This window comes from Hyla sarda, chromosome 2 (genome assembly GCF_029499605.1).
Source record: "Hyla sarda isolate aHylSar1 chromosome 2, aHylSar1.hap1, whole genome shotgun sequence".
Lineage (NCBI taxonomy): Eukaryota > Metazoa > Chordata > Amphibia > Anura > Hylidae > Hyla > Hyla sarda.
Window position 1 is genome coordinate 214,368,455 of NC_079190.1, and position 26,937 is coordinate 214,395,391.

At 45.6% G+C, this 26,937-nt stretch overlaps 2 protein-coding genes across 10 annotated transcripts; one reads left to right on the forward strand and one right to left on the reverse strand.

Moving 5' to 3' along the window:
* LOC130355743 (uncharacterized) lies at positions 1 to 11,322 on the reverse strand. 5 transcript variants are annotated; one of them, XM_056556319.1, is made up of 3 exons: positions 11,186 to 11,322; positions 4,767 to 4,956; positions 1 to 2,473 (listed from the first exon to the last, which is right to left on the reverse strand). In XM_056556319.1, the coding sequence occupies exons 2-3, from the start codon at positions 4,767 to 4,769 to the stop codon at positions 1,619 to 1,621; spliced, it is 858 nt and encodes a 285-aa protein (XP_056412294.1). In that variant the 5' UTR covers positions 4,770 to 4,956; positions 11,186 to 11,322; the 3' UTR covers positions 1 to 1,618. The 5 variants fall into 5 exon arrangements, with proteins under 5 accessions (XP_056412294.1, XP_056412295.1, XP_056412296.1 ...); XM_056556320.1 differs by lacking the exon at positions 11,186 to 11,322 and adding an exon at positions 10,376 to 10,461; XM_056556321.1 differs by lacking the exon at positions 11,186 to 11,322 and adding an exon at positions 10,040 to 10,260.
* MRPS23 (mitochondrial ribosomal protein S23) lies at positions 9,402 to 26,304 on the forward strand. 5 transcript variants are annotated; one of them, XM_056556329.1, is made up of 5 exons: positions 9,402 to 9,462; positions 14,606 to 14,782; positions 17,860 to 17,934; positions 19,873 to 19,996; positions 26,119 to 26,304. In XM_056556329.1, the coding sequence occupies exons 2-5, from the start codon at positions 14,619 to 14,621 to the stop codon at positions 26,185 to 26,187; spliced, it is 432 nt and encodes a 143-aa protein (XP_056412304.1). In that variant the 5' UTR covers positions 9,402 to 9,462; positions 14,606 to 14,618; the 3' UTR covers positions 26,188 to 26,304. The 5 variants fall into 5 exon arrangements, with proteins under 5 accessions (XP_056412304.1, XP_056412302.1, XP_056412303.1 ...); XM_056556327.1 differs by lacking the exon at positions 9,402 to 9,462 and adding an exon at positions 9,663 to 9,915; XM_056556328.1 differs by lacking the exon at positions 9,402 to 9,462 and adding an exon at positions 9,940 to 10,051.
* Positions 26,305 to 26,937: the final 633 nt, after the last annotated feature.

Below are 26,937 nucleotides of genomic sequence, written 5' to 3' on the forward strand. Positions count from 1 at the left end.
ATAAGATCTTTATTAATATAAACTCAATAGGCAGACCAGTATGTCACCCCATTAGGTGGATAGGGCCCCTGATAAGTAAGTCTGCCCCACTAAATAGGTAGTCCCCCCCTTCAGGAAGGTATGTCCCTTTATCAGGTAGGTACGTCCCTAAATAATGCCCCAGATAGATATGCCCCCCCCCAGTTGATAGGAAGGGTGGGCTCCCCAGTAGGCAGGCAGACAGAATCTCAGAAAGATATGTCCCCCATTAGGTAGAGCTCCCCCATATGTAGACAGGTCCACAGATAGATATGACCCCCATCAGGTAGGGCTCTTCATTAGGTGGAAAGGCCCCCAGACAGATATGACCCCCATCAGGTAGGGCTCCCCAATAGGTAGTCAGACCCCCAGATATATATGACCACCATTTGGTAGGGCTCCACAATAGGTAATCAGACCCCCAGATAGATATGACCCCCATTAGGTAGGGCTCTTCAGTACGTAGAAAGGCCCCCCAGACAGATATGACCCCCATCAGGTAGGGCTCACCAGTAGGTAGAAAGGCCCCCAGATAGATATGACCCCCATCAGGTAGGGCTTCCCAGTAGATCGACAGGCCCCAGATAAATAAGATTCCCATCACTGATGGGGGTCATATCTATCTGGGGGCCTGTCTACCTACTGGAGAGCCCTACCTGATGATTAGTTGGGGCTTCCCAGTAGGTAGAAAGGCCTCCAGATAAATATGAACCCGGCAGGTAGGGCTCCCATTTATACCCCCTAAGTTTCAACCAGGGTGCCTCCAGCTGTTGCAAAACTACAACTCCCAGCATGCCCTGACAGCCTTCAGCTGTCCGGGCATGCTGAGAGTTGTAGTTTTGCAAAAGCTGGAGGCAACATGGTTGGGAAGCACTGCCCTAAGTAGGTAGTAGATAGGTTAGCCCCTAGTGGTAGGCAGGTCCTCCATTATATAGTAAGTAGCCAAGTTTGAGTAAGTAACTCACTGCTACTTACATCTCCCTGTTCCCTGCAGGGACTTCCTGGCGGAGGTGCATGCAGTGAGTGACATCATTGAACACGCCACACAGGACGTCAGAGTCCCGTCGTCCTGCGCGGCACATGTGATGACCTCACTCATCGCGCGCACCTCCGCCAGGAAGGCTCGCTATAGGCTACAGCATACAGCTGCAGTATATAGCAGTTTAGTGACAGGGCAGTCTTTCCCCATCATATGTGAATTCTTCTGGCATTTAGCGCTGCAGGGTAAATGCCTGACAAATTCACCTGCCCGGCGGCCAGAACTGCAGGTCTCGGGCTTCGGGAGATACAATTCCCAGATTCCTGTATTTCCAAAGGAATATCTTCTGATTCTTGGCTGTGTTTCTAATAAAAGAAATTTGGGACCATGGTAACAAGTCCCTGTTATTTTACAGGATGATCCGTCAAATGTTTTTTTTTTTTTTATAAAGCGGACTTTGCTGGTACAATTTTGCACACCCAGACAATTTATTTTGTAAAGAAGTTGGTCCAAACTACTTTCGTAAATAATTATTTTACAATCTGTAACAACCTGTTCATCAGATTGATTACAGTTATCCTCCAACACTACATTTTCTATGCCTTGTCATATCAGTTTGTTCTATACTGGATTCACCTGGAATGTAGCCGTTATTTCCTTCTTTAGGTTCTTCCACAGAAAATGATTCCCTTGGAAATCCATACTTTCATCTTCTGGCTCATTTGAGTAAAGTTCTGTTTTAATATGTGCTTTCTTATGCAGTGGTGAAGCATCAGAAGCGTTATCCATTAATGATATTTTTCCAGCTTGTGCTATAGGTGTCGATACTGCTGGACCAGTTAGAGGTAGTATGGGAATTTTACACCTTTCCTCTGCATGCGATAAATATTTAATATTTGAATTACACAGAGTGTATTCTGTCTGTGTACCAATGGTACAAAAATCTTCTTTACAAAATTCTATTTCTGTGTTACACATAGTGTATTCTGTCTGTGTACCAATGGTACAAAAACCTATTTTACAAACTATAATTTCTGTGCTATCAATGTCTTGTAGAAAAGTTTCCGTTGATTGACTGGATGTTGTAGCATCAGAATAAGCACTTGACAAATACCCCATGGGTCTTTTTTTTGCACGACTTTGTTTTTTTTTAAGAGTCTCTTCGATGACATTCTCACCTTGTTGAAATCCTTCAAAAATTGAGGGAACAGCATCTGGCCTCAGAACCCGTCCACTTGGGGTATTAATGTATGATTCTGAGGTGAAGTGCAAGGAACATATCCAGTATTTATTATCCTTCTGTCCCTCCATAACCAATCCAACTAGTTTTTCCAAGTCTTTAAACGTCTGCCCGGTATGCAGTAGCCAAGTTTGGATCCTTATTGCATCTTTAGGAAATGTGTGCAACTTGATGGCTCGACTTTGGTCCTTTTTGCCAGTATGACTTGCACACTTATTGACCAAACACGAAGGCATCTAGAATAAATATAAAAAATACTTAGGTTTGTAATATAATTTTTTTTTCATCATGTACCGTATATACTCGAGTATAGGCCGAGTTTTTCAGCACGATTTTTCGTGCTGAAAACACCCCCCTCGGCTTATACTCGAGTGAACTCCCCCACCCGCAGTGGTCTTCAACCTGCGGACCTCCAGAGGTTTCAAAACTACAACTCCCAGCAAGCCCGGGCAGCCATCGGCTGTCCGGGCTTGCTGGGAGTTGTAGTTTTGAAACCTCCGGAGGTCCGCAGGTTGAAGACCACTGCGGCCTTCAACATCATCCAGCCCCCTCTCACCCCCTTTAGTTCTGAGTACTCACCTCCACTCGGCGCTGGTCCGGTCCTGCAGGGCTGTCCGGTAAGGAGGTGGTCCGGTGAGGAGGTGGTCCGGGCTGCTATCTTCACCGGGGAGGCCTCTTCTAAGCGCTTCGGGCCCGGCCTCAGAATAGTCACGTTGCCTTGACAACGACGCAGATACGTCGCTGTAAAGGCAACGGCTCTATTCCGGGCCGGAAGCGCGGAGAAGAGGCGCCCCCGGTGAAGATAGCAGCCCGGACCACCTCCTCACCGGACCACCTCCTTACCGGACAGCCCTGCAGGACCGGACCAGCGCCGAGCGGAGGTGAGTACTCAGAACTAAAGGGGGTGAGAGGGGGCTGGATGATGTTGAAGGCCGCAGTGGTCTTCAACCTGCGGACCTCCGGAGGTTTCAAAACTACAACTCCCAGCAAGCCCGGACAGCCGATGGCTGCCCGGGCTTGCTGGGAGTTGTAGTTTTGAAACCTCTGGAGGTCCGCATGTTGAAGGCCGCAGTGGTCTTCAACCTGCGGACCTCCGGAGGTTTCAAAACTACAACTCCCAGCAAGCCCGGACAGCCGATGGCTGCCCGGGCTTGCTGGGAGTTGTAGTTTTGAAACCTCTGGAGGTCCGCAGGTTGAAGACCACTGAGGGCGAATGATGAGAAGAGGATGATGAAGGGGGGTGGGGATGATGAAGGGGGGGGGGTGTGGGATGATGACAAGGGGATGATGAAGGGGGGATGTGTGGGATGATAAGGGGATGTGTGGGATGATGACAAGGGGATGATGAAGGGGGGATGTGTGGGATGATAAGGGGATGTGTGGGATGATAAGGGGATGTGTGGGATGATAAGGGGATGATGAAGGGGGGATGTGTGGGATGATGACAAGGGGATGATGAAGGGGGGATGTGTGGGATAAGGGGATGTGTGGGATGATGACAAGGGGATGATGAAGGGGGGATGTGTGGGATAAGGGGATGTGTGGGATGATGACAAGGGGATGATGAAGGGGGGATGTGTGGGATGATAAGGGGATGTGTGGGATGATGACAAGGGGATGATGAAGGGGGGATGTGTGGGATGATAAGGGGATGTGTGGGATGATAAGGGGATGTGTGGGATGATAAGGGGATGATGAAGGGGGGATGTGTGGGATGATGACAAGGGGATGATGAAGGGGGGATGTGTGGGATAAGGGGATGTGTGGGATGATGACAAGGGGATGATGAAGGGGGGATGTGTGGGATAAGGGGATGTGTGGGATGATGACAAGGGGATGATGAAGGGGGGATGTGTGGGATGATAAGGGGATGTGTGGGATGATGACAAGGGGATGATGAAGGGGGGATGTGTGGGATGATGACAAGGGGATGATGAGGATGTTAATGACGGGTCTGGATGATGACAGGGGGGGATGAGGTATTTCCCACCCTAGGCTTATACTCGAGTCAATAACTTTTCCTGGGATTTTGGGTTGAAATTAGGGGTCTCGGCTTATACTCGGGTCGGCTTATACTCGAGTATATACGGTATGTTCATATAATAATTTTGAAATGATGCCTCTCTATAGACTAATAAGTTATCATACTAAAAAATACTTTATAATTTTTTTTTTTACATACACTTTTGAAATATTTATAGTAAATCAGGTCCAAGTCCAGAAACTTTCTCTGATTAGTATTGTTAACCAGTACAATTTTTAAAGGCAAACCAACCAACCTTGGTATATCTGAACAAATTTTTTTTTTAGAACATAGGAGTCTGATATCAATAATGAGACTTATGATAAAAAATATATTGTCCGTGCAAGATATACACTTTTACATAATAAAAAAAATAAATAAATAAAAATAAAAAAAAAACACAAACAACAACACAGAAACAATGAAGGGAATCTATCTTCAAGGTGACCTCAACTTACCTGTAAGTACACTCTGTCCTTAGAGAAAAATATGAAAATTAAACTTACCATATGTTGATTTGCGGCCCCGTTAACACGTTAGCCTCCCTATTTAGTTGTTGATAATCAGTAGGCTTTGTGCACAGGCGGTGTTACCAGAGTTCGCTAACTTTACCCTTTATGGCTGCTGTTTCCTTCAGCTTGTCTGCAGGTGTAGTTACGAAACAGCAGTCCTGAAGTTACAATGCTGCTGGAATACCTACCAAGACAGCAAATTATCCGAAAATAAATAAGGAGAATTAGAGGTAAACAGGGCCACAGATTGGACTAAGTTAAGGTAAGTATGATTTGCATCTGTCAGGTTATTGCCAGACACACTAATGACCGATCCACTTATAGGTTTTTACAATGTATTTACACCTACCTTGCTTCAAGTTTGTTCTTTAACAATCAACTGGAATCTATATTTCTTGAAGTTATTATAATTTGATATAAAATCAAGAGAAGGCAGTTTCTTAAAAGTCCTGACTCCCATCATGCTCCCCCTGTCCTGACTCCCATCATCCTCCCCATATCCTGACGCCCATCATCCTCCCCATAACCTGACGCCCATCATCCTCTCCATATCCTGACGCCCATCATCCTCTCCATATCCTGACGCCCATCATCCTCCCCATAACCTGACGCCCATCATCCTCTCACTGCTCACACTATCATCCTCCTCCCCCTGTCCTGTCTCCCATCCTCCTCCCCCTGTCCTGTCTCCCATCCTCCTCCCCCTGTCCTGTCTCCCATCCTCCTCCCCCTGTCCTGTCTCCCATCCTCCTCCCCCTGTCCTGTCTCCCATCCTCCTCCCCCTGTCCTGTCTCCCATCCTCCTCCCCCTGTCCTGTCTCCCATCCTCCTCCCCCTGTCCTGTCTCCCATCCTCCTCCCCCTGTCCTGTCTCCCATCCTCCTCCCCCTGTCCTGTCTCCCATCCTCCTCCCCCTGTCCTGTCTCCCATCATCCTCCCCCTGTCCTGTCTCCCATCATCCTCCCCCTGTCCTGTCTCCCATCATCCTCCCCCTGTCCTGTCTCCCATCATCCTCCCCCTGTCCTGTCTCCCATCATCCTCCCCCTGTCCTGTCTCCCATCATCCTCCCCCTGTCCTGTCTCCCATCATCCTCCCCCTGTCCTGTCTCCCATCATCCTCCCCCTGTCCTGTCTCCCATCATCCTCCCCCTGTCCTGTCTCCCATCATCCTCCCCCTGTCCTGTCTCCCATCATCCTCCCCCTGTCCTGTCTCCCATCATCCTCCCCCTGTCCTGTCTCCCATCATCCTCCCCCTGTCCTGTCTCCCATCATCCTCCCCCTGTCCTGTCTCCCATCATCCTCCCCCTGTCCTGTCTCCCATCATCCTCCCCCTGTCCTGTCTCCCATCATCCTCCCCCTGTCCTGTCTCCCATCATCCTCCCCCTGTCCTGTCTCCCATCATCCTCCCCCTGTCCTGTCTCCCATCATCCTCCCCCTGTCCTGTCTCCCATCATCCTCCCCCTGTCCTGTCTCCCATCATCCTCCCCCTGTCCTGTCTCCCATCATCCTCCCCCTGTCCTGTCTCCCATCCTCCGCCCACTTGCCTTTCTCACTTCCTTCATGTCCCCAATTCCATCATCCACAGATTTCACATATGCCGCAAATGCTAACGCTGTCCTCAATCAACATCATCTACTCTCTGTACGTCTAAGTAATTTATTTTGAGATAAATGTTTATAATCAAATAATTATAGTAATTTTATTCATAATTATACAGGATATTATACATCACTATAAATACCTTTATATATGTGCACTTATATGTAGCATTCTATTGCAAAACTACAACAGCATTTGTCTGTCTGTGCATGCTGGGAGTTGTAGTTTTGCAACAGCTGGCGATATACCATTTGGAAAACACACACATACATATATATATGATATACACACACAAAATAAAAAAAATCAGATAGACTAACATAGTAAAATATACACACATATATATATATATATATATATAGGTGTGTGTGTGTGTGTGAGAGAGAGTTTTACAACTGGCATATAGCCAGCTGTTGCAAAACTACAACTCCCAGCATGCCCAGACAGGGCAAAAACCTGTCTAGGCATGCTGAGAGTTTTAGTTCAGCAGAAGCTGGCTGTACACTGTTCGTTAGAATATATTTATATATATTGTATCTATCTAGCTAGTAATATATATACACACATATATACACACACACACACACATTTATAAATGTGAATCTCTACCAAACAAGGGTATAGCTAACTCATGCAAAACTATAACTCCCAGCATGCCTCGATAGCAAAAACCTGTCTAAGCATAATGAGAGTTGTAGCTTTGCAAAAGCTAGCTATACTCTGTTTGGTAGAGATACATATCTATATAACTACCAAACATAGTATAGCTAGTTTTGCAAAACTACAACTCACAGCATGCCCACACAGCAAAGTGATTTGTGTGGACATGTGAGCTGTGATTTATATTTTCACAAAAACCAAGATAGCAGTATGTGGCAAAAAAGTTTTATTTATTGGGGCAAGTTAAATCACAATACAGTGGTCCCTCAACATACGATGGTAATTCGTTCCAAACGACCCATCGTTTGTCGAATTCATCGTATGTTAAGGGATTCCTGCAATGTAAAGTATAGGAAGTTATACTCACCTGTCCCCGCTGCTCCCGATGCTGTCCCAGGGGCTCCGGCGTCTTCTTCGCGATCCTCCTGCTTCTTCCGCATCTTCTTCGGTGTCTGGGCCTCGCTTTCTGGTAACGTTATTACGCTGCTGTGCCGGCACGGCGTGCGTAGCGACGTAATAACGACGCCGGAAAGCGAGGCCCGGACCCTGGAGAAGAAGCAGAAGACGCCGGAGGATCCCGAATTGGACCCAGAGCAGCGGGGATAGGTAAGTGAACCTGTCCGGGATGCTTAAACTGCTATCCGACAGCAGCTTAAGCATTTTGCGCTGTCGGATAGCAGTTAATGCGATGGCCCCGACATATAAAAGCATCATATGTCAATTTGATGATATGTCGGGGCCATCGCATGTTGTGGGGTTACTGTATACAATACCATACAGTCTTTTTGTTTATGGCCAATATAACATTACATTAATAAATTAAGGTAGGCATGTGCAGTTGAGTCCGGAAATTGGCTGGGAGGAGAGGTAGATGATGAGCGAGGAGATGAATATTCATTAGCCGGGCGGCGGTTACATGACGTATGTGACGTCCCTCCGCAGACCCGCACAGGAGGACGTCAGTGACGTCACTCGTCAGGCAGCGCAGGTAAGTGTGTCTATGTGTCTGTGCATGTGTGGGTGCCTGTCTGTGTGTGAGAGTCGGGGGGAGAGAACTGCAATGTTACCTAATGCGGGGAACCTGCTGCCTACCTAATGCGGGGAACCTGCTGCCTACCTAATGCGGGGAACCTGCTGCCTACCTAATGCGGGGAACCTGCTGCCTACCTAATGCGGGGTTCCTGCTGCCTACCTAATGCGGGGTTCCTGCTGCCTACCTAATGCGGGGATCCTGCTGCCTACCTAATGCGGGGATCCTGCTGCCTACCTAATGCGGGGAACCTGCTGCCTACCTAATGCGGGGAACCTGCTGCCTACCTAATGCGGGGAACCTGCTGCCTACCTAATGCGGGGAACCTGCTGCCTACCTAATGCGGGGAACCTGCTGCCTACCTAATGCGGGGAACCTGCTGCCTACCTAATGCGGGGAACCTGCTGCCTACCTAATGCGGGGAACCTGCTGCCTACCTAATGCGGGGAACCTGCTGCCTACCTAATGCGGGGAACCTGCTGCCTACCTAATGCGGGGAACCTGCTGCCTACCTAATGCGGGGAACCTGCTGCCTACCTAATGCGGGGAACCTGCTGCCTACCTAATGCGGGGAACCTGCTGCCTACCTAATGCGGGGAACCTGCTGCCTACCTAATGTTGCTGGTGGATGATGGGGGGGTTGCTGGTGGATGATGAGGGGTGCATGATGGGGTCATTATATGTGAGGGGCGCATGATGGGGTCATTATATGTGAGGGGCGCATGATGGGGTCATTATATGTGAGGGGCGCATGATGGGGTCATTATATGTGAGGGGCGCATGATGGGGTCATTATATGTGAGGAGCGCATGATGGGGGCATTATATGTGAGGGGCGCATGATGGGGGCATTATATGTGAGGGGCGCATGATGGGGGCATTATATGTGAGGGGCGCATGATGGGGTCATTATATGTGAGGGGCATTATATGTAAGGGACGCATGCAGCCTCACCCAGCTGCTACCTCCAGTGGCCCCCGGATAATTTGAGTTTGAGACCCCTGATATACAGCATTATGTGCACTATGGGTTTGGCACCACAGTACATAGAAAGTATTCACAGCTTCATCTGATGTTGGGTGTACAGGATCGAAGGAAAAGACTTGCATGGTAGTGAAATGCCAAACTACACTGTTACTCTGGACTGTCATATACTGTGGAGTACTGCAGCAGGGACCATTCATTAAAATGGCCCAAATATAGTCACCTAGAGGGAGACTTATCAAAACCTGTCCAAAGGAAAAGTTGCCAATAGCAACCAATCAGATCGCTTCTTTAATTTTTAACAGGGCTTTCGAAAAATGAAAGAAGCAATCTGATTGGTTGCTATGGGCAACTGGACTTTTGCTCTGCACTGGTTTTGATAAATCTCCCCCCTAGTCGCAGTTTGGGACGCTTTTCACTGGTATACGCTGATAAGATTTAAAGGATAAGTATCAAAAAAAAAAAGCTTATCGATCTGCTGTTTGGAGCCCCGGCTCTCCATCACTACTCCCGGCCAAAGCGGGGACCGCAACACCCCCTCCATATAGCTCTATGGGAGAGCTGTTTGGCAATCTTTGGCTCTCCCATAGAGCTATATAGAGGAGGCGTGGCGGCCAATGTTGCTTGGAAAGGGCACTACACAAATATCCCAAAACGGGACCCGGGCTGTCAGTGAGGAGCGCGTATCATCTTCTGGTAGACGGCACACGCTCCATTCATTTCTATGGGAGTGCCGGAGATGCTCACAGTGCTCCCACATAAATTGAGCTAGTGCCGTCTGCAGCACATGCTTCTCACCGAGAGCCGGGTGCCAGTGTTCGGACCCTGTAATCAGCTACTAAGTTAGTTTTGGCTGGAGTTTTCCTTTAAATTGGTATGTACCGGGAGAGAGCAGCCTGTACTCAGACATTTGGGCAATTGTAATGAATGGGGCAGGCTGCTGGACGCCACAGTATAAGTCTGCATCCTGTTCCTGGTTGCTAGATGCTTACAGATACCTTCGATGTATGGTGAGCCTAGCCTTATGTTTTCAATGTGTTTAATCGGTTGCCGTTGTCCTGAGACAGCAACCAGTGTATAGAGTGGGCTCCTGACTCAAGTCTGCGCCATACGGGCCGGCCCCCAGCTGATTCCTGTAGCTGGGGGCTGCCGTTAATAGCCGAGCCGACACACGGCAATTGCTGCGGCCGGCTATTAACCCTTTAGATCGCCGCTGTCAAAGCTGACAGCAGCGTCTAAAGGGATCTTTAAAGGAAAACTGTCAGCTTTCTCCCCCGCACTAACCAGCGGTACTGGCTGGTAGTGCGGGGGACGCTGATCAGTTTGATCCTTACCGTGCCCGGATCCGCCGCACCATTCTGCCGTAATCTATATATGCTTATGAGGTGCTAACTGGCACCGGCCGGGCTAACTGGCACACTGCCCAGTTCATCAATATTCCTCCCCTCTCTCTGCCTCTCCCTCTTCTCCCCGCTCTGTAATGAAGAGAGAGGGGAGGAATATTGATGAGCTGGGCGGTGCTGCAGCCAGCGGCACTGACATCAGAGTGCCACTTAGCACGGCCAGTGCCAGTTAGCACCTCATTAGCATATATAGATTACGGCGGATCCAGGCACGGTAAGGATCAAACTGATCAGCGTCCCCCGCACTACCAGCCAGTACCGCTGGTTAGTGCGGGGGGAAGAAAGCTGACGGTTTTCCTTTAACCAGTCCCTGGTGGTCCAGTGGGGTAGATCGCCTGCCCACCCTTTTTTTTTTTTTTTTTTTTTATCATAAAGCTAAGTCAACTAAAAGATTAAAATATGGTTCAAGGATATGTCTTCTTTGCCCAGTAAACCACATGGTTCTGAAGCAACAACTGGGAGTTGAAGTTTTGTCACAGGTTGGTGAACATGGTGAAGAACAGTGGTCTCCAAACTACGGACCTCCAGCTGTTGCAAAACTACAACTTCCAGCATGCCCGGACAGCCAACGGCTGTCCGAGCATGCTGGAAGTTGTAGTTTTGCAACAGCTGGAGGCCCACATTTTGGAGAGAGAGAGCCAGTCTCTCCCCTCACGGCTCTGAGACACCCTCAGCATTATATTATACACAGCGAGCAGGCTGCAGTCCGTGACGGGTCCCCGGGTCCCTCACATCCGTTACCTTGGACGTTCTTTTATCAGATGCATCTATTAGTCCGCAAGAAAACCGCGCTGACCTCCTATGTTATTATTCAAACTCCGAGCAACCATCTTTCCTTAGCTGACCAGTCGACGCATGCGTACATGACGTCCCTGAACAGGACCTGTCTCCTCATCGGCCGCCATATTTTCGGAGACCAGCGTCTGATTGACTGACTGACAGAACTTATCTAATGTGCATGGAAATGTACACTGTTTATTCAAACCAAGTCATTACTATGCACTTCACTACAGTAACGTGTGTAGCGGCGATGTCAGAGGGGATTCAGGGGGTGTCATGAATGTCCATGAAGGGCGTTTCAAAGTGTCCTGAAACATTCTCGGCGTTCGATTAATACGCCTGCTGTTCTCATTGCGCCTGCGCTCTTATTGTAAATGCTTGGTGATGGGCTTACTGCAGAGTGATGTAAAGACGAGCACTAGTGCTGTTATCTCATAATAAAAATGATGTCTGTTCTTCAGTGTACTTCAGTGTAGGTTTAGGGCAGTTTTATCCAGTATCAAACATGGCCGCTGTGAGCTTTGTTGCCAGTCCAGGTGGTAGATAGCCGATGCAAGGTTTTGACGGATCAGGAAGATCATCATAGACAGCATGGCTGGCAGCAGGCTGGAGAAGCTGGGGACTGTGTTTACCAGGTATACAATGTACACTTAGTAGTGGGAAATTCTACTTTCTAGGCTGCATTATAGTGTAGTGCACTTAACTCAGTGGGCATGCTGGGAGTTGTAGTGTTGCAGCATCAAGAATTTGAAGACCACTACTGTAGTGCATAGGGTTTATTACCAAACAACCATAGGAGCTTAATCTGCCTCTAATTCTCCCTTACACTGGCTGGCAGTTATCATTGTGTATACACCTTTTTATCCGTCTACATTTGGCACTATAATTTTTTTATGTTCCTTTTTGTTTACACAGTTCTGCTGATTTTGAGTAACAATCCACTGATTTCAAGTCTACGCATGATATTGACGGCTTTTATGAACTGCACCTTATGTCAAATGGTGCCAAAAAGGCGCAAAGCCACCGAAAAGTCTCTAAACTACACCAGCCCAGACTTAGCTTAGCTTTTTGGTGTATGTGAAAATTAAGAAAATGTGACCTGCACAAAATGTATCAGATTCCCTGCAACCATATAATAAATTTGGTGCTCCTATTATATTACCAGCACACAAAAACAGTGTAGAAAAATGCTTCACTTACACCTACAATGATCAATGCTTCACTTACACCTACAATGATCAATGCTTCACTTACACCTACAATGATCAATGCTTCACTTACACCTACAATGATCAATGCTTCACTTACACCTACAATGATCAATGCTTCAATTACACCTACAATGATCAATGCCCCCCACTATCTTTATGGAGGTAACATAAGTGTATGCCAGTGTTTTCCAAACGGGGAACATCCAGCTGTTGCAAAACTACAACCCAGCATGCAGTCAAAAGCTGTCCAGGCATGCTGGGAGTTGTAGTTTTGCAACAGCTGCAGGCTCTCTGTTTGGGAAATGCTGATGTACTCTTTGTGCTGCTTTATCTGGCACACTCACTTTGCATTATGATCATATTTGGGGTATGCCCCTATACACCACTTCTGAGGTGTCATCAGCCCCCCATGATCTCTACAGAAAAGTGTTACAACCCTTAAACCAGTGTTCCCCAATCTATGTCTCTCGAGCTGTTGCACCGCTATGACTCTCTCCCAGGGCTCAAGTCCTGCAGGAACTCATGGGAACGGAGTTCCTGCACTTTTTCCACAGCAGGAACGCAGTTCCCATTAGCAGGAGTCCATAGACTGTCACTGAGGGGCCGTGACTGACGTCATGAGCCTCTGGCGCTGCACCCGATGCTCTAAACGAATGCAGAGAGCAGCAGGGAGAACGTGGGGGTCCCCAGCGACGGACCCCCGGGATGAAACATCCCCTATCCTTTTGGATGGGGTATAAGATGTCTAGTACCCCTTTAAGTGGAAATCTAGGTTGAGTTCCCACAATTTTTTTTTCCCAGGACTTGACCCCTGCTCTCTCCATGGCCTGCCAGTTGTAGTTATGCGCCATCATTAGTAATAACCATACATTGGGGAACACTGATCTAAACATTTAGGTGGGGTCCCCGGGCCTCAGCTTATGTCTTGTAGAGTTACTTTAGAATTAAATGGGTAGGCTAATACTGGTCAGTGACCAGTCACTTGGTATGTATGTCCAGGCACCAGAGAAGAAAAAATGTCATGGTGACATCTGTCACTGGTCACAAAGGGCACCACAGCACAGTCATAAAATCAGGTCATTGTCAGGGAACCTTAGATAAAATGGGGTTTCAGTTCAGAGAACCCCTTTATCCCCAGAATTGTTCAAGAGACATATCTAGTACAGTGATCCCTCAATTTACAATGGCCTCAACATACAATAGTTTCAACATACAATGGTCTTTTCTGGACCATTGTAACTTGAAACCAGACTCAACATACAATGCAATGGAATCTGCAAAACGTGTCAATGGCTGGAAGAACCGACCATTCAGAATGGATATTTCACTGGTAAAACCTGTGTATTCCTAAAGTGCATGCACCGGCTAGTGTCTGGTAACGCCCCCTACAGTACAGGGAGGTATTACATGTTCTGTACTCTTTACCTGTGCAAGGGTTAGCTTCTCCCTTGGGCATCAGGTGAGGGCGGCTCCATTTGCCTTTTTTTTAGAACATTACATGTTCTTTACAGGACCCTGAAGAAGCTTCTGTCCTCTACATAGACCAGTGTTTCCCAAAGAGGTTGCCTCCAGCTGTTTCAAAACTACAACTCCCAGCATGCCCGGACAGCCGAAGGCTGTCCGGGCATGCTGGGAGTTGTAGTTTTGCACCAGCTGGAGGCACACTGGTTGTGAAACACTGAAATAGACAGTGATTTACAGCTCCCTGCAGATCATTCTTACTTTTATATGTAAGGACTTGCTTTATCTGTATTAGTTATCTTCTTATTTTTCTTTAATCCTCACTTTTTCCTATTTTTGGATGACATTTTGGTGGCTTCAGGACCAATTACCAGGTTTCCATAGAGTTATGGTCTCAACATACAATGGTTTCAACATACAATGGTCGTCCTGGAGCCAATTAATATTGTAACTTGAGGGACCACTGTACTGTGTTGGTGTATGTTCAGTCAATTCACACACACAGGATCCGCTGTTGGAAAGTCTGCAATTTTGGATTTTACAAGGCACTTCACATCTGTTTTACTGTTTTCAATGGAAAATTCATTATGCTGTATGGCATCCATTATTAGCATCCGTTGACCTATCGATTTTGTCTTATAATACGTTAAACGGACAGCAATAGCGTGATGTGAACGCACTCTAACTGTGGCTTATGACTGTTTTATAGAACACGGGATCTGATGCGAGCAGGAGTCATAAAGCAGAATGAGAAGCCCATCTGGTATGATGTATATGCTGCCTTCCCACCAAAAAGAGAACCTACCTACGAGAAGCCACTAAACCGTAGGAACAAGCTACCGGACAATGTCCCCTCAATTCTGTATAGTGAAGATGTCATACGCGCGTGAGTCTATCTGCTGGTTTTGCTAAACTAGTCAATTCATACCTTATAAGCTCAGTTATAGCTGCTACTTGTGTGACACCCCACATTTGTGAATGCTTTTTTTCTGGCTATTGTTCTTCATATTTTTCCTTTTCGGTAGAAGTTTTACCTTATGTCTTATTATTTAGCAAAAATGTTAGTTTATATCGCCCAAGTGCTTAGCATTCAATTTATCCATAGTAAACTGCTTTCCCATGTCTGTACCCAAGCCTCCAGTTTTCCCAGATCCCTCTGTAATATTATATTATCCTCCTCTGTGGTGATCACTTTACCCAGTTTAGGGTCATCTGCAAATATAGAATATTATATTCTACTCTGTAATCCTTCCACAAGGTCACTAATACACATTTTAAAAAGAAATTGATCCAGTACTGACCCCTGTCCAGGACTGACAGCACAAAGAGAATAATGAATGCATGAATTTCATAGTTCCTGTGGTGAATACCTTGGGCATACAGCAGCCTATCAATCTCTACTGAGAGGTCACCAGCCTTTGGCTGTCTGGGAATGCTGGGAGTTGCAGTTTGGCCCTCCTAGTGGTTGCCACAGTAAAGTTCACTTTACTTTCACTTTCATCCCCCCCCCACCGTCGCTTCCCTACCTGAGCCAGGGTCCAGCAGTCTCCAGCGACGATCTGGGGTCCCCAGGCATCTTCTCCTCCAGGTACCGGCCTCCATCTTCTCCCCATGTTCCCCTCAACATCCAGGGGTGGGCAGAACTGACAACCCACTGTCCTGTTCTGCCATTGGTCAGAATCAGTTCTGACCAATGGCAGGGGATAGGAGGAGATCCCAGCACTGCGACCTCACTCCTAGCCCTCAGGATGATCGGGGCTGTCACTGACAGCTCCGATCATCCCTATTTTCCGGGACCCGATCAGCCCGGAATAGCAGAAAATTGCATTTCTGAATTGACATGCGATTGTCTGCGATCGCCGACATGGTCTCAGGACCCCCCCCCCCCCCCTGGGCGATGTGATGGTCCGGTCCCCAACCGGCTAGCGGCGGGGACTGGAATTCTCACGGGCGTATGCATACGCCCCACGTCCTTAAGGATTCGGGATGCAGGGCATATGCATACGCCTGGCGGCCTGAAGAGGTTAACCCCTTAACGACGCAGGATGTATATTTACATCCTGCGCCGACTCCCGCGATATGAAGCGGGATCGCGCCGCGATCCCGCATCATATCGCGTCGGTCCCGGCGCTCATCAACGGCCGGGACCCGCGGCTAATACCACACATCGCCGATCGTGGCGATGTGTGGTATTAACCCTTTAGAAGTGGCGGTCAAAGCTGACCGCCGCTTCGAAAGTGAAAGTGACCCGGCTGCTCAGTCGGGCTGTTCGGGACCGCCGCGGTGAAATCGCGGCGTCCTGAACAGCTGACCGGACACCGGGAGGGCCCTTACCTGCCTCCTCGGTGTCCGATCGACGAATGACTGCTCCGTGCCTGAGATCCAGGCAGGAGCAGTCATGCGCCGATAACACTGATCACAGGCATGTTAATACACGCCTGTGATCAGGATGAGAGATCAGTGTGTGCAGTGTTATAGGTCCCTATGGGACCTATAACACTGCAAAAAAAATTTTTTTAAAAAGTGTTAATAAAGGTCATTTAACCCCTTCCCTAATAAAAGTTTGAATCACCCCCCTTTTCCCATAAAAAAAATAAAACAGTGTAAAAAAATAAATAAATAAACATATGTGGTATCGCTGCGTGCGTAAATGTCCGAACTATAAAAATATATCATTAATTAAACCGCACGGTCAATGGCGTACGTGCAAAAAAATTCCAAAGTCACTTTGGTCACTTTTTATACCATAAAAAAATGAATAAAAAGTGCTCAAAAAGTCCGATCAAAACAAAAATCATACCGATAAAAACTTCAGATCATGGCGCAAAAAATGAGTCCGCATACCGCCCTGTACGTGGAAAAATAAAAAAGTTATAGGGGTCAGAAGATGACATTTTTAAATGTATAAATTTTCCTGCATGTAGTTATGATTTTTTCCAGAAGTGCGACAAAATCAAACCTATATAAGTAGGGTTTAATTTTAACCGTATGGACCTACAAAATAATGATAAGGTGTAATTTTTACCGAAATATGCACCGCGTAGAAACGGAAGCCCCCAAAAGTTACAAAATGGCGTATTTTTTTTTATTTTGTCGCACAATGATTTTTTTTTCCGTTTCGCCGTGCATTTTTGGGTAAAATGACTAATGTCACTGCAAAATAGAATTGGCAACGCAAAAAATAAGCCATAATATGGATTTTTAGGTGGAAAATTGAAAGGGTTATGATTTTTAAAAGGTAAGGAGGAAAAAACGAAAGTGCTAAAACGGAAAAAACCCTGAGTCCTTAAGGGGTTAAAGGGGTACTCCTGTGGAAAACTTTTTTTTTTTTTTTTTTTTTTAAATCAACTGGTGCCAGAAAGTTAAACAGATTTGTAAATTACTTCTATTAAAAAATCATAATCCTTCCAGTACTTATTAGCTGCTGAATACTACAGAGGAAATGTTTTCTTTTTGGAACACAGAGCTCTCTGCTGACATCATGACCACAGTGCTCTCTGCTGACATCTTTGTCCATTTCAGGAACTGTCCAGAGCAGCATATGATTGCTATGGGGATTTTCTCCTTCTCTGGACAGTTCCTAAAATGGACAGAGATGTGCGCAGAGAGCACTGTGATCATGATGACAGCAGAAAGCTCTGTGTTCCAAAAAGAAAATAATTTCCTCTGTAGTATTCAGCAGCTAATAAGTACAGGAAGGATTAAGATTTTCTAATAGAAGTAATTTACAAATTTGAACAAAGAGCCACTCCAAATCCTCCTTTTAATCTAATTTACAAATCTGTTTAACTTTCTGGCACCAGTTGATTTTAAAAAAGTGGAGTACCCCTTTAACGCTTATATGATAAAAGACCTGTCAGGTAATGACCATTGCTTTAGTTTCTTGTCATTTTTTGTGTGCTGTATTTTTATTATAGAATTGGTATTCCTGCTTTAACAGTTGTTTTTTGTCTCTCTCATTAGCAAATTTTATGAGACGTATGGTAGTGGTGGAATATTCCATCTGTACAGAAAAAACTTTAAATCTATTTGTCAAAGGTAAGAGAAGATGCAACTGATTAAAAATAGTTATTGAGAAATGTTATTGTGATTTGTGGAAACATAGGTAGCTTATATACTGGATCTATTATGGGAGGTTATGTCCTATACCTAAGACAAAATGCACTTTAGAACTTTTTTTTCTGTCAAATTCTATAAAGATCCTCATTATGAAGGTAGAAGCACACCAAAGGATAGGTGATAAGATGTTAGATCGCGGGGGGTCCGACCGCTGGGGACCTCGGTGATATCCGCTGCGGCACCCCTGTTATTTGGTGACTGGCGATGCATGCCGCCACGCCCCCTCCATTCACGTCTACGGGAGGAGGCGTGATGGCTATGTACTAGCTGTCACATCCCTTACCATAGATATAAATGGAGGGGGTGTGGCCTGATGTAACGAATGTGAAAGCTGCAAGCTTCCGTGTTTTGGACGCCGCTGCTGCCGGCACAGAGATTGTGGGGGTCCTTTGGATAAGGGTTAAAATGTTTCTAACGGAGTACCCCTTTAACATGCCCGGAAGACATTTCTGCCAGCAGTGATGGTGACGATATGAAGTTTGAAAGATGTTCTCAGCTGGCCCATAAGTAGTCCCCTGGGCAGGGAGTCATCCTCTTCTAGTCTTGTCTGCTTGGGCATTAATCACGTCCCCTCAGCATGATTGACAGCTGTCGTCACAGCTCTGCTCCCTAAGAATACAGAGCAGAACAATGACAAAGGCCATGTCGGGGCTGTCAATTACGCAATTTAAAGGGGTACTCCAGTAAAAAAAAAAAATAATGTGTGTGAAATATCTGATAGCAACCTAAAACTAATAATGAAGGATGACGTCATCCTTCATTATCAGTTTTAGGTTGCTATTAGATATTTCACACACATTATTGTTTCACTATTTATTAGTGTTTTTTTGCAACTTTTTTTTCCTCCCAATGTATATTTTGTGTCTCTTTAATAATATACAGGTTTCATATATATAATTTGCACTCAGTTTATAACTATGTTATAGGTGCTTAATAATTTATGATTTTATACCTGTTATGTTTAGCAGAGGGGCACCTCAACTTTTGGAACGGACAGGGTTAATCCCTGTCATAGGATAGATGTCTTACTCACCTGTTCCATTAGAAGGCTGGGATATATTCCCCCACCCCTCTGCTTCCCACCATGCATCTGATGAAAGGTCACATGACCTGAAACGCGTCATGCTTGGCGCTGATTCCTGAAATTTTAAATGTTTGTCTCTCCATGTTGATGATTTTACGTGGTTCCAATAAAGGTGAAGTTTCATAATCGCTGGCATTTACCTGCTTTCTTCGTAGATTTGTAAATTACTTTTATTAAAAAATCTTAATCCTTCTAGTACTTATCAGATGCTGTATGCTCCAGGGAAGTTGTATAGTTCTTTTCAGTATGACAACAGTGCTCTCTGCTGACACCTCTGTCCATGTCAGGAACTGTCCAGCGCACTGCGGTCAGACAGAAAATAAATGTAAAAGAAAAGAACTTCCTGTGGAGCATACAGCAGCTAAGTACTGGAAGGATTAAGATTTTTAAATAGAAGTAATTTACAAATCTGTTCTGGCACCAGTTGATTTTAAAAAAAATGTCTTCCACTGGAGGACCCCTTTAAAGACTTCATTGACCTTTTGGGGGGTCTGTCCAGCTTCTGGCTTGTTAGACTAGCACTAGAAAATGCACCCTTAGTGTAGTCAGAAATACCAGAAAGCCATGCAGAAGCCATGTGAGGAGGTCTGGCAGAATTCTCTCTGAACTTCATTTTATGAGCCATGTGCCCAACTATGGCCCTTCTATCCATTAATGGAGTGAGCTCATTTACAACTCCCAGCCAAAGTTTTTTGAGGATAGGAATGCAAACATATTTGACAGGTTGATGGTCTTCAGCTCTTGTGTTTTAGTTTGTCTATTGCTCATTATAGATTTGTGGAAACCTATACAGAACTACAGAAAGCAGGAGGAGTGAGTGAAGACAAGCTGTTCGAGGAGACATCAAAAGCACTGCTTGCAGAAGGCATTATTTTAAGGAGGACAGGAGCCATAGGGGTAAGTGCATTTGCCACATTTATTATTTTAGAATCTTGAAGTGGGCATCCCACCAATCAGTTAGTAATTTAAATGTAAGAATTCCTGGCAGTATTTTCTTTAAACTGACAAGTTATTAAAGAAACACTTTCTGCGCAAAGAAATTTAGTTTATATCTACTTATTACGCCCCCTACAGTTGCTTCTCATCGATTTTCAGCACATCCATCTACTTTGTGCTTTCCCAGCAGATGCACAAGTGCTATTTTATTTTAAACTGGCAGTGCCAATAAAGGGATCCCTGCTGACTATCCAGTCATCATCAGATTCTTCTTCACTTCTAAGAGGAGCTAAGAGTGCCACTTCCAGGCTTGGCTTCTGTTTGTTAAAAAAAAAAAAAAATGATTTGAGGGATGTTCCTTTAAGAATGATCATCTGTAGAGCTGCAACGATTAATCGATAAAATCGATTAAATTCGATAACAGGATTCATTGTCGACGAATCCCGTTATTGAATAATTGCCCGATTCGTTTTCCGCAGACCGGAGGCTGCTGCGGTCAGGGGCGAGTCCCAAAAATCCCACAGCAGCCTCGATGACAGTGAGTCACTGTGGAAATTGTATCGTCCGACGCCCAGGACATGCAGTTCCGGGTGCCGGGCAGGTGAATTCTTCAGGCATTTAGCCCTGCTTCGGGCAAGCAGGACCAAATGCCTGAGGAATTCACATATAATGGGGCAATCGGTTTTGCCCTGTAACTAAACTCCTATAGGCTGCAGCTGTGCGCTGCAGCCTATAACAAGCCGCGCAGGATGAAAGCATCCCGGCGTAGGCGCGTGCGACGACGTCACTCATCGCGCGCACCTCCGTCCTTACCGAGCATGCAGTCCAGTAACAACAGTGACTGCCAAGCCCCTGAGCCTGCCGGAGCACACGTGGGGCTGGAGGATAGGTAGCAGGGGATCAGAGAGGAGGGGAGGTTTGGTAATAATGTGGTACAGGAGAAGGGAGGGGGTTGGGCTGAAATAGTATGACACGGGGGGCTTCAGAGGAGGGGTATAAGGACACGGGGCATCAGAGGGGGGGGGAATATAATGACACGGTGCATCAGAGGGGGGGAATATAATGAAAGAGTGGGCATCAGGGGGGGATATAATGAAATAGGAGGCATCTGAGGGCGGGGGATATAATGAAAGAGGGGGCATCAGAGGGTGGGAATATAATGAAAGAGGGGGCATTAGAGGGGGTATAATGAAAGAGGGGTCATCAGGGGGGTATATAAAGAAAAAGGGGGCATCAGAGGGGGGAGGGGGTATAATGGCACAGGGAGCATCAGGGGGGGGATATAATGAAAGAGGCATCAGAGGGGGGGAGGGGGTATAATGGCACAGGGAGCATCAGAGGGGATGGGGACATAATGGCACAGGGGGCATCAGAGGGGGGGAATATAATGGCCCTACTTTATAAAGTGTGTGCAGTGCACATCGCTTTACTCATGGGGGTATGTGCAGAGCATTGCACCCTTGTGCCTGTAGTACAGACACAAGGGTGCAATGCTCTACACATACCCTCATGGGTAAAGCAGTGTGTATGTAGTACATATACACTGCTATACAAATGGTAGTATGTGCAGAGCATTGCATCCTAATGTTTGTAGTGCTACAGAGTCTGTACTACAGACATGGATAGGGTGCAATGCTCTGCTGTCTGCACATACCCCCATGTGTATAGTGCTATATTAAAAAAATGTAAGTAAACCGCTCTACCAATAAAAATTACCCCCCCCCCTTTTTTTCTATTGCTATACAAAAAAAGTAAATAAATAAAAAATAATATACATATCTGATAATGGCTAACTGTCTGAACTATTAAAATTTAAATGTTAGTAAATCATTAACATTTTATTTTAATAGTTCAGATAGTTACCCATGCAGCAATATCAAATTTACACTGGTTTCTGTACAGGATCATTAATAATGACCCTGTATAGCAACCGGCATAAACGTAAAAAAAAACAACTCCAAAATTGCTGCTGTTTGGTCACATCACATGCTAGAAACTTTTAATATGGCCATTGTACATCATTTTTCAAGAAGAATCAGCTGAGCGCCTTTTTTTTTTTTGCCATTTTGAAGTTTTTTCCGATTAATCAATGAAATAATCTACAACTAATCAATTAGGAAAATAATCGTTAGCTGCAGCGCTAATCACCTGATACTTACGACTTTTTCATTTAAGGGTGCATTTACATCTAGGATTTATTGGTGTAGCTTGAGAATTTCAAAACTCCTACTGCTTGATCGCTGCCGGATCCAAACCTTACCCCAGTGATTTCAATGAACTGCCCAGAGTCAGGAGGTGTCTGTAGTTGGCTCGTTTTTCAACAGCATCCATCCGGGTTTTTAACCAGACTTAAATGGGCACTGTCAGATACAACAACTTTTGTTATGTTGTAAAGCATGCAAAACCAATAGGTTTTACAATTGCTTTCATTAGAAAATTTCCAGTATTTCATACTGAAAAAGCCAGTCATACTGCCCCCTCCCCTGCCTGCTAGGACACATACTAGTCCTGCTGTGTCCATGCATCATCACCTATGCCATGGACACACTTCCTTGATTGACAGCTGTGAGTGCAGGGCTCACAGCTGGTGGAAAAATCCTCTCACTGTCAGCTTGTGTTCCGCTACTGTCAGTGAGGACAAGCTGAGAGTTGTAGTTTTGCTAATGCTAGGGGAGATGTGAGCAGACAGCATACTGAGGGAGGGGGCAGAGACCTGTACAGTGAGGCCACGCCCCCTCCATTTGAGAGGAATTCAGACTAATGAGCTAAATTTAAAGTGTAATATAAAAAATAAATAAAGGTGCTAGACACATAAAAATTTGATGTATAGGGTCAGGATTAGGTACTGAATAATATATTTAAAAAAAATTTTTTGTTGGATCTGACGGGTACACTTTAAAGCAGAGCAGTCTACAGTATTCAGCCTTAGAAAAAAATGGATACGGTTGGAGACTCCTGACTTTGGGCAGCTCATTGAAATCAATGGGCTACGGCATGGATCCACAAATTCTAGATGTGGATGCACCCTTATATGGAACTATAGGTAATACAATAGGAAGGCATATGATTTCTGCTTTAGGGTACATGCACAAATGTATAAACCCCATAGTGTAAAATCTGCAAGCAGATTATGTTGCTATCCATTGGGTCTGCAGCAAATCTCCTTGTGGAAAACCTGCAGCAGATTATGTACATGTGAACATACCCTACAAGTGCCTGATTCCCCTAAACAAAGTACACTGCACAAGAAAATAAAGGGAACACTAAGATAGCACATCCTAGATCTGAATGAATGAACTAATTGTATGAAATACTTTCGTCTTTACATAGTTGAATGTGCTGACAACAGAATCATACAAAAATTATCAATGGAAATCAAATTTATCAACCCATGGAGGTCTGGATATGGAGTCACACTCAAAATCAAAGTGGAAAACCACACTACAGGCTGATACAACTTTATGTAATGTCCTTTAAAACAATTCAAAATGAGGCTCAGTAGTGTGTATGGCCTCCACGTGCCCGTATGACCTCCCTACAATGCCTGGGGATTCTCCTGATGGATGTCCTCCCAAACCTGGACTAAAGCAGCCGCCAACTCCTGGACAGTCTGTGGTGCAATGTGGCGTTGGTGGATGGAGCGAGACATGATGCCCCAGATGTGATCATCAGATTCAGGTCTGGGGAAACGGTTGGCCAGTCCATAGCATCAATGCCTTCCTCTTGCAGGAACTGCTGACACACTCCAGCCACATGAGGTCTAGCATTGTCTTGCATTAGGAGGAACCCAGGGCCAACCGCACCAGCATATGGTCTCACAAGGGGTCTGAGGATCTCATCTCGGTACCTAATGGCAGTCAGGCTACCTCGGGCAAGCACATGGAGGGCTGTGCATCCCCCCTCCCCCAAAGAAATGCCACCCCACACAATTACTGACCCACCGCCTAACTGGTCATGCTGGAGGATGTTGCAGGCTGCAGAATGTTCTCCACGGCGTCTCCAGACTCTGTCATGTCTGTCACATGTGCTCAGTGTGAACCTGCTTTCAATCTTGGTGTTCTCTTGCAAATGCCAAATGTCCTGCATGGTGTTGGGCTGTAAGCACAACCCCCACCTGTGTATGTCGGGCCCTCATACCACCCTCATGGAGTCTGTTTCCGACTGTTTGAGTGGACACATGCACATTTGTGGCCTGCTGGAGGTCATTTTGCAGGGCTCTGGCAGTGCTACTCCTTGCAAAAAGGCAGAGGTAGCGGTCCTGCTGCTGGGTTGTTCCCCTCCTACGGCCTCCTCCACGTCTCCTGATGTACTGGCCTGTCTCCTGGTAGTGCCTCCATGCTCTGGACACTACGCTGACAGACACAGCAAACCTTCTTGCCACAGCTCGCATTGATGTGCCATCCTGGATGAGCTGCACTACCTGAGTCACTTGTGTGGGTTGTAGACTCCGTCTCATGATACCACTAGAGTGAAAGCACCGCCAGCATTCAAAAGTGACCAAAACATCAGCCAGGAAGCATAGGAACTGAGAAGTGGTCTGTGGTCACCAACTGCAGAACCGCTCCTTTATTGGTGTCTTGCTAATTGCCTATAATTTCCACCTGTTGTTTGTTCCATTTGCACAACAGAATGTGAAATTGATTGTCAATCAGTGTTGCTTCCTGAGTGGACAGTGTGATCTCACAGAAGTGGGATTGACTTGGAGTTACATTGTGTTGTTTAAGTGTTCCTTTTATTTTTTGGAGCAGTGTACTTATTAGCCCTTTTGCAGCCAAATGAATAAAGTTTAGCAGCTAAGCCTGTTCTATAGCCGATGGCTGGCTGCTGCTAACATCACAGCTAGCTCCCATCCTGGTCATTTAGCTACTTAGATGCAACGTGGCACGTGGGTGCCAGTCCATTTCCCCCAGAACTACAGAACATGAAATCAAAGCTGTGTTGTGATTGTTGCTAAGGGCAACAAAGACAGTTTCTTTTAGACAATAAAAAAAAATTGCAGATTTATTTCAATAAAAATACAAAATTTGAAAAATGAAATATAACCAGTATACATTCGGCATTACTGTAATCGCACTTACACACTGCAACTACTAATTGTTCCTTTCTCTTTTTTCAGGGAGTTTAAAAGGAAACTGACATCACTCGTACTAACATGAATATACATGCCAATAGTGTGGGTGATGCTGTTTAGGGTAGAGTTACACACAGCACGTCCACAGCGTATTTGATGCTGCAGATGCACTGCTGGCAGTCGCAGAGCGAGCTCCCTGCTGTTCCAGGTAGCTCTGTGTCTGTTCGTGACTGCCAGCGGGAAATCCGTTATTACGAGTGGACACGCAGAGCTACAACAAGCAGAAAGCCTGCTCTGCCACTGCTCTGTGATGGGCGGCAGCCCATCTGCAGCGTCAATTGCACTGCAAATGTGCTGTGTGTGACCTTTAAAAACGCATTATAACTGGGTAAAATCTGTTGCGCCTTTTTCTGAGAAATCTGTATTTATCCAAATATACAATGCTCTGGAACTCAAGCTACTTATGTCAACTAAAAAATATGGGATAGTTAAATTAACCCTAACCCACCCGCATATGCAAGGGTCAGGGCTTTTGTCTAAAGTCCCATGCAAATCTATGGGATTTCAGATACCTTAATCCACAAGCTTCACTCTGCCTATCTTGGTGAGTGTGTCGGTCTAGTTTACAAGCCATGCCAAAAACATAATTTCCTCCCTGAAACACCCATATCACAGGTCCTTCAACCACAATCTCTTCATCACAGCTCAGCCCCACCTTACTCCATAAGCTCCGCATCTCCAGGTGAATGAGTCGGTGAGGATGAGATGAGGCGATGAGAAGGAAAGCTTCATTGTTGCTTTTCCTTTTCCACAAAGTTTAGGTAGAAAGACCAGGCAACGCTGAGTACTCTGTTAGTATGTACCATTTCATCCCCCTCTGTGTCATTTCATTTACAGTGCTTCTGTGCAAAATATAGTCAAAAATGGTTGCCCAAAGGGGTCCATCCATTCAGTTCATTTGTTTTATCCTATTTTCCAATTCTCATTACAGCTGTTGACATTCTCTCTATAGGTTTCAAAGCAGCAATCTTCTGTGCCCGAAGGCCAAGAAGAGTCAACAGTTAAACCTGCCACTGAATAAATCTCTTCATAAGAGTAATGGACAATCTCCTACCATGTGACTACATGTACAATATGGATGTTCAGTACAGCCTATGGACATTGTGGAAATATTGCTTATTAAACAGAATATTTCAGGTTTCTAGATGTGCTTTCTGACTTACTATGGTTTTCATTAGCCTGTATCAAAGTAACTATCCTACCCTTCTGCAAACCTTTCAGGGCGGTCCTTCCTAACCTAGGTGCCTCCAGCTGTTGCAAAACTACAACTCCCAGAATGGCCGGAAAGACTTTGGCTGTCTGGGCATGCTGGGAGTTGTAGTTTTGCAACAGCTGGAGGCACCCTGATTGGGAAACACTGCTTTAGGGTAAGGCAATCCATGGAGCAGATTTGCCATTGCAGATTTTAGTGTGGAATATGTAAAGCGTTTAAAAAGAAAAAAAACTAAGAAAAAAAACAATGCATTTAAAATTTAAAATTTTCCGGCAGAAATGTGGTGAAACTGCAGCCAGATCACAACAATAAAATTTTATTGTGGAAGTCAAAGGAAAAAATTACAACAAATCTACAATGCATCCACAACATAAATTGTCTTGTTGTGAATTTAATCCACATAACAGGTCGATTCCTTGGGGATTTTGCTTCACTGCTTATGAGTAAACTTATTTGAAATTCTCAATCACAATGCTACTACTGAAACAGATTTTATGCAATTGGTGCTGAAAATCAGTAGCGTATATGCTATGCCTGGCCTTACTTTTAGTGTAGGAT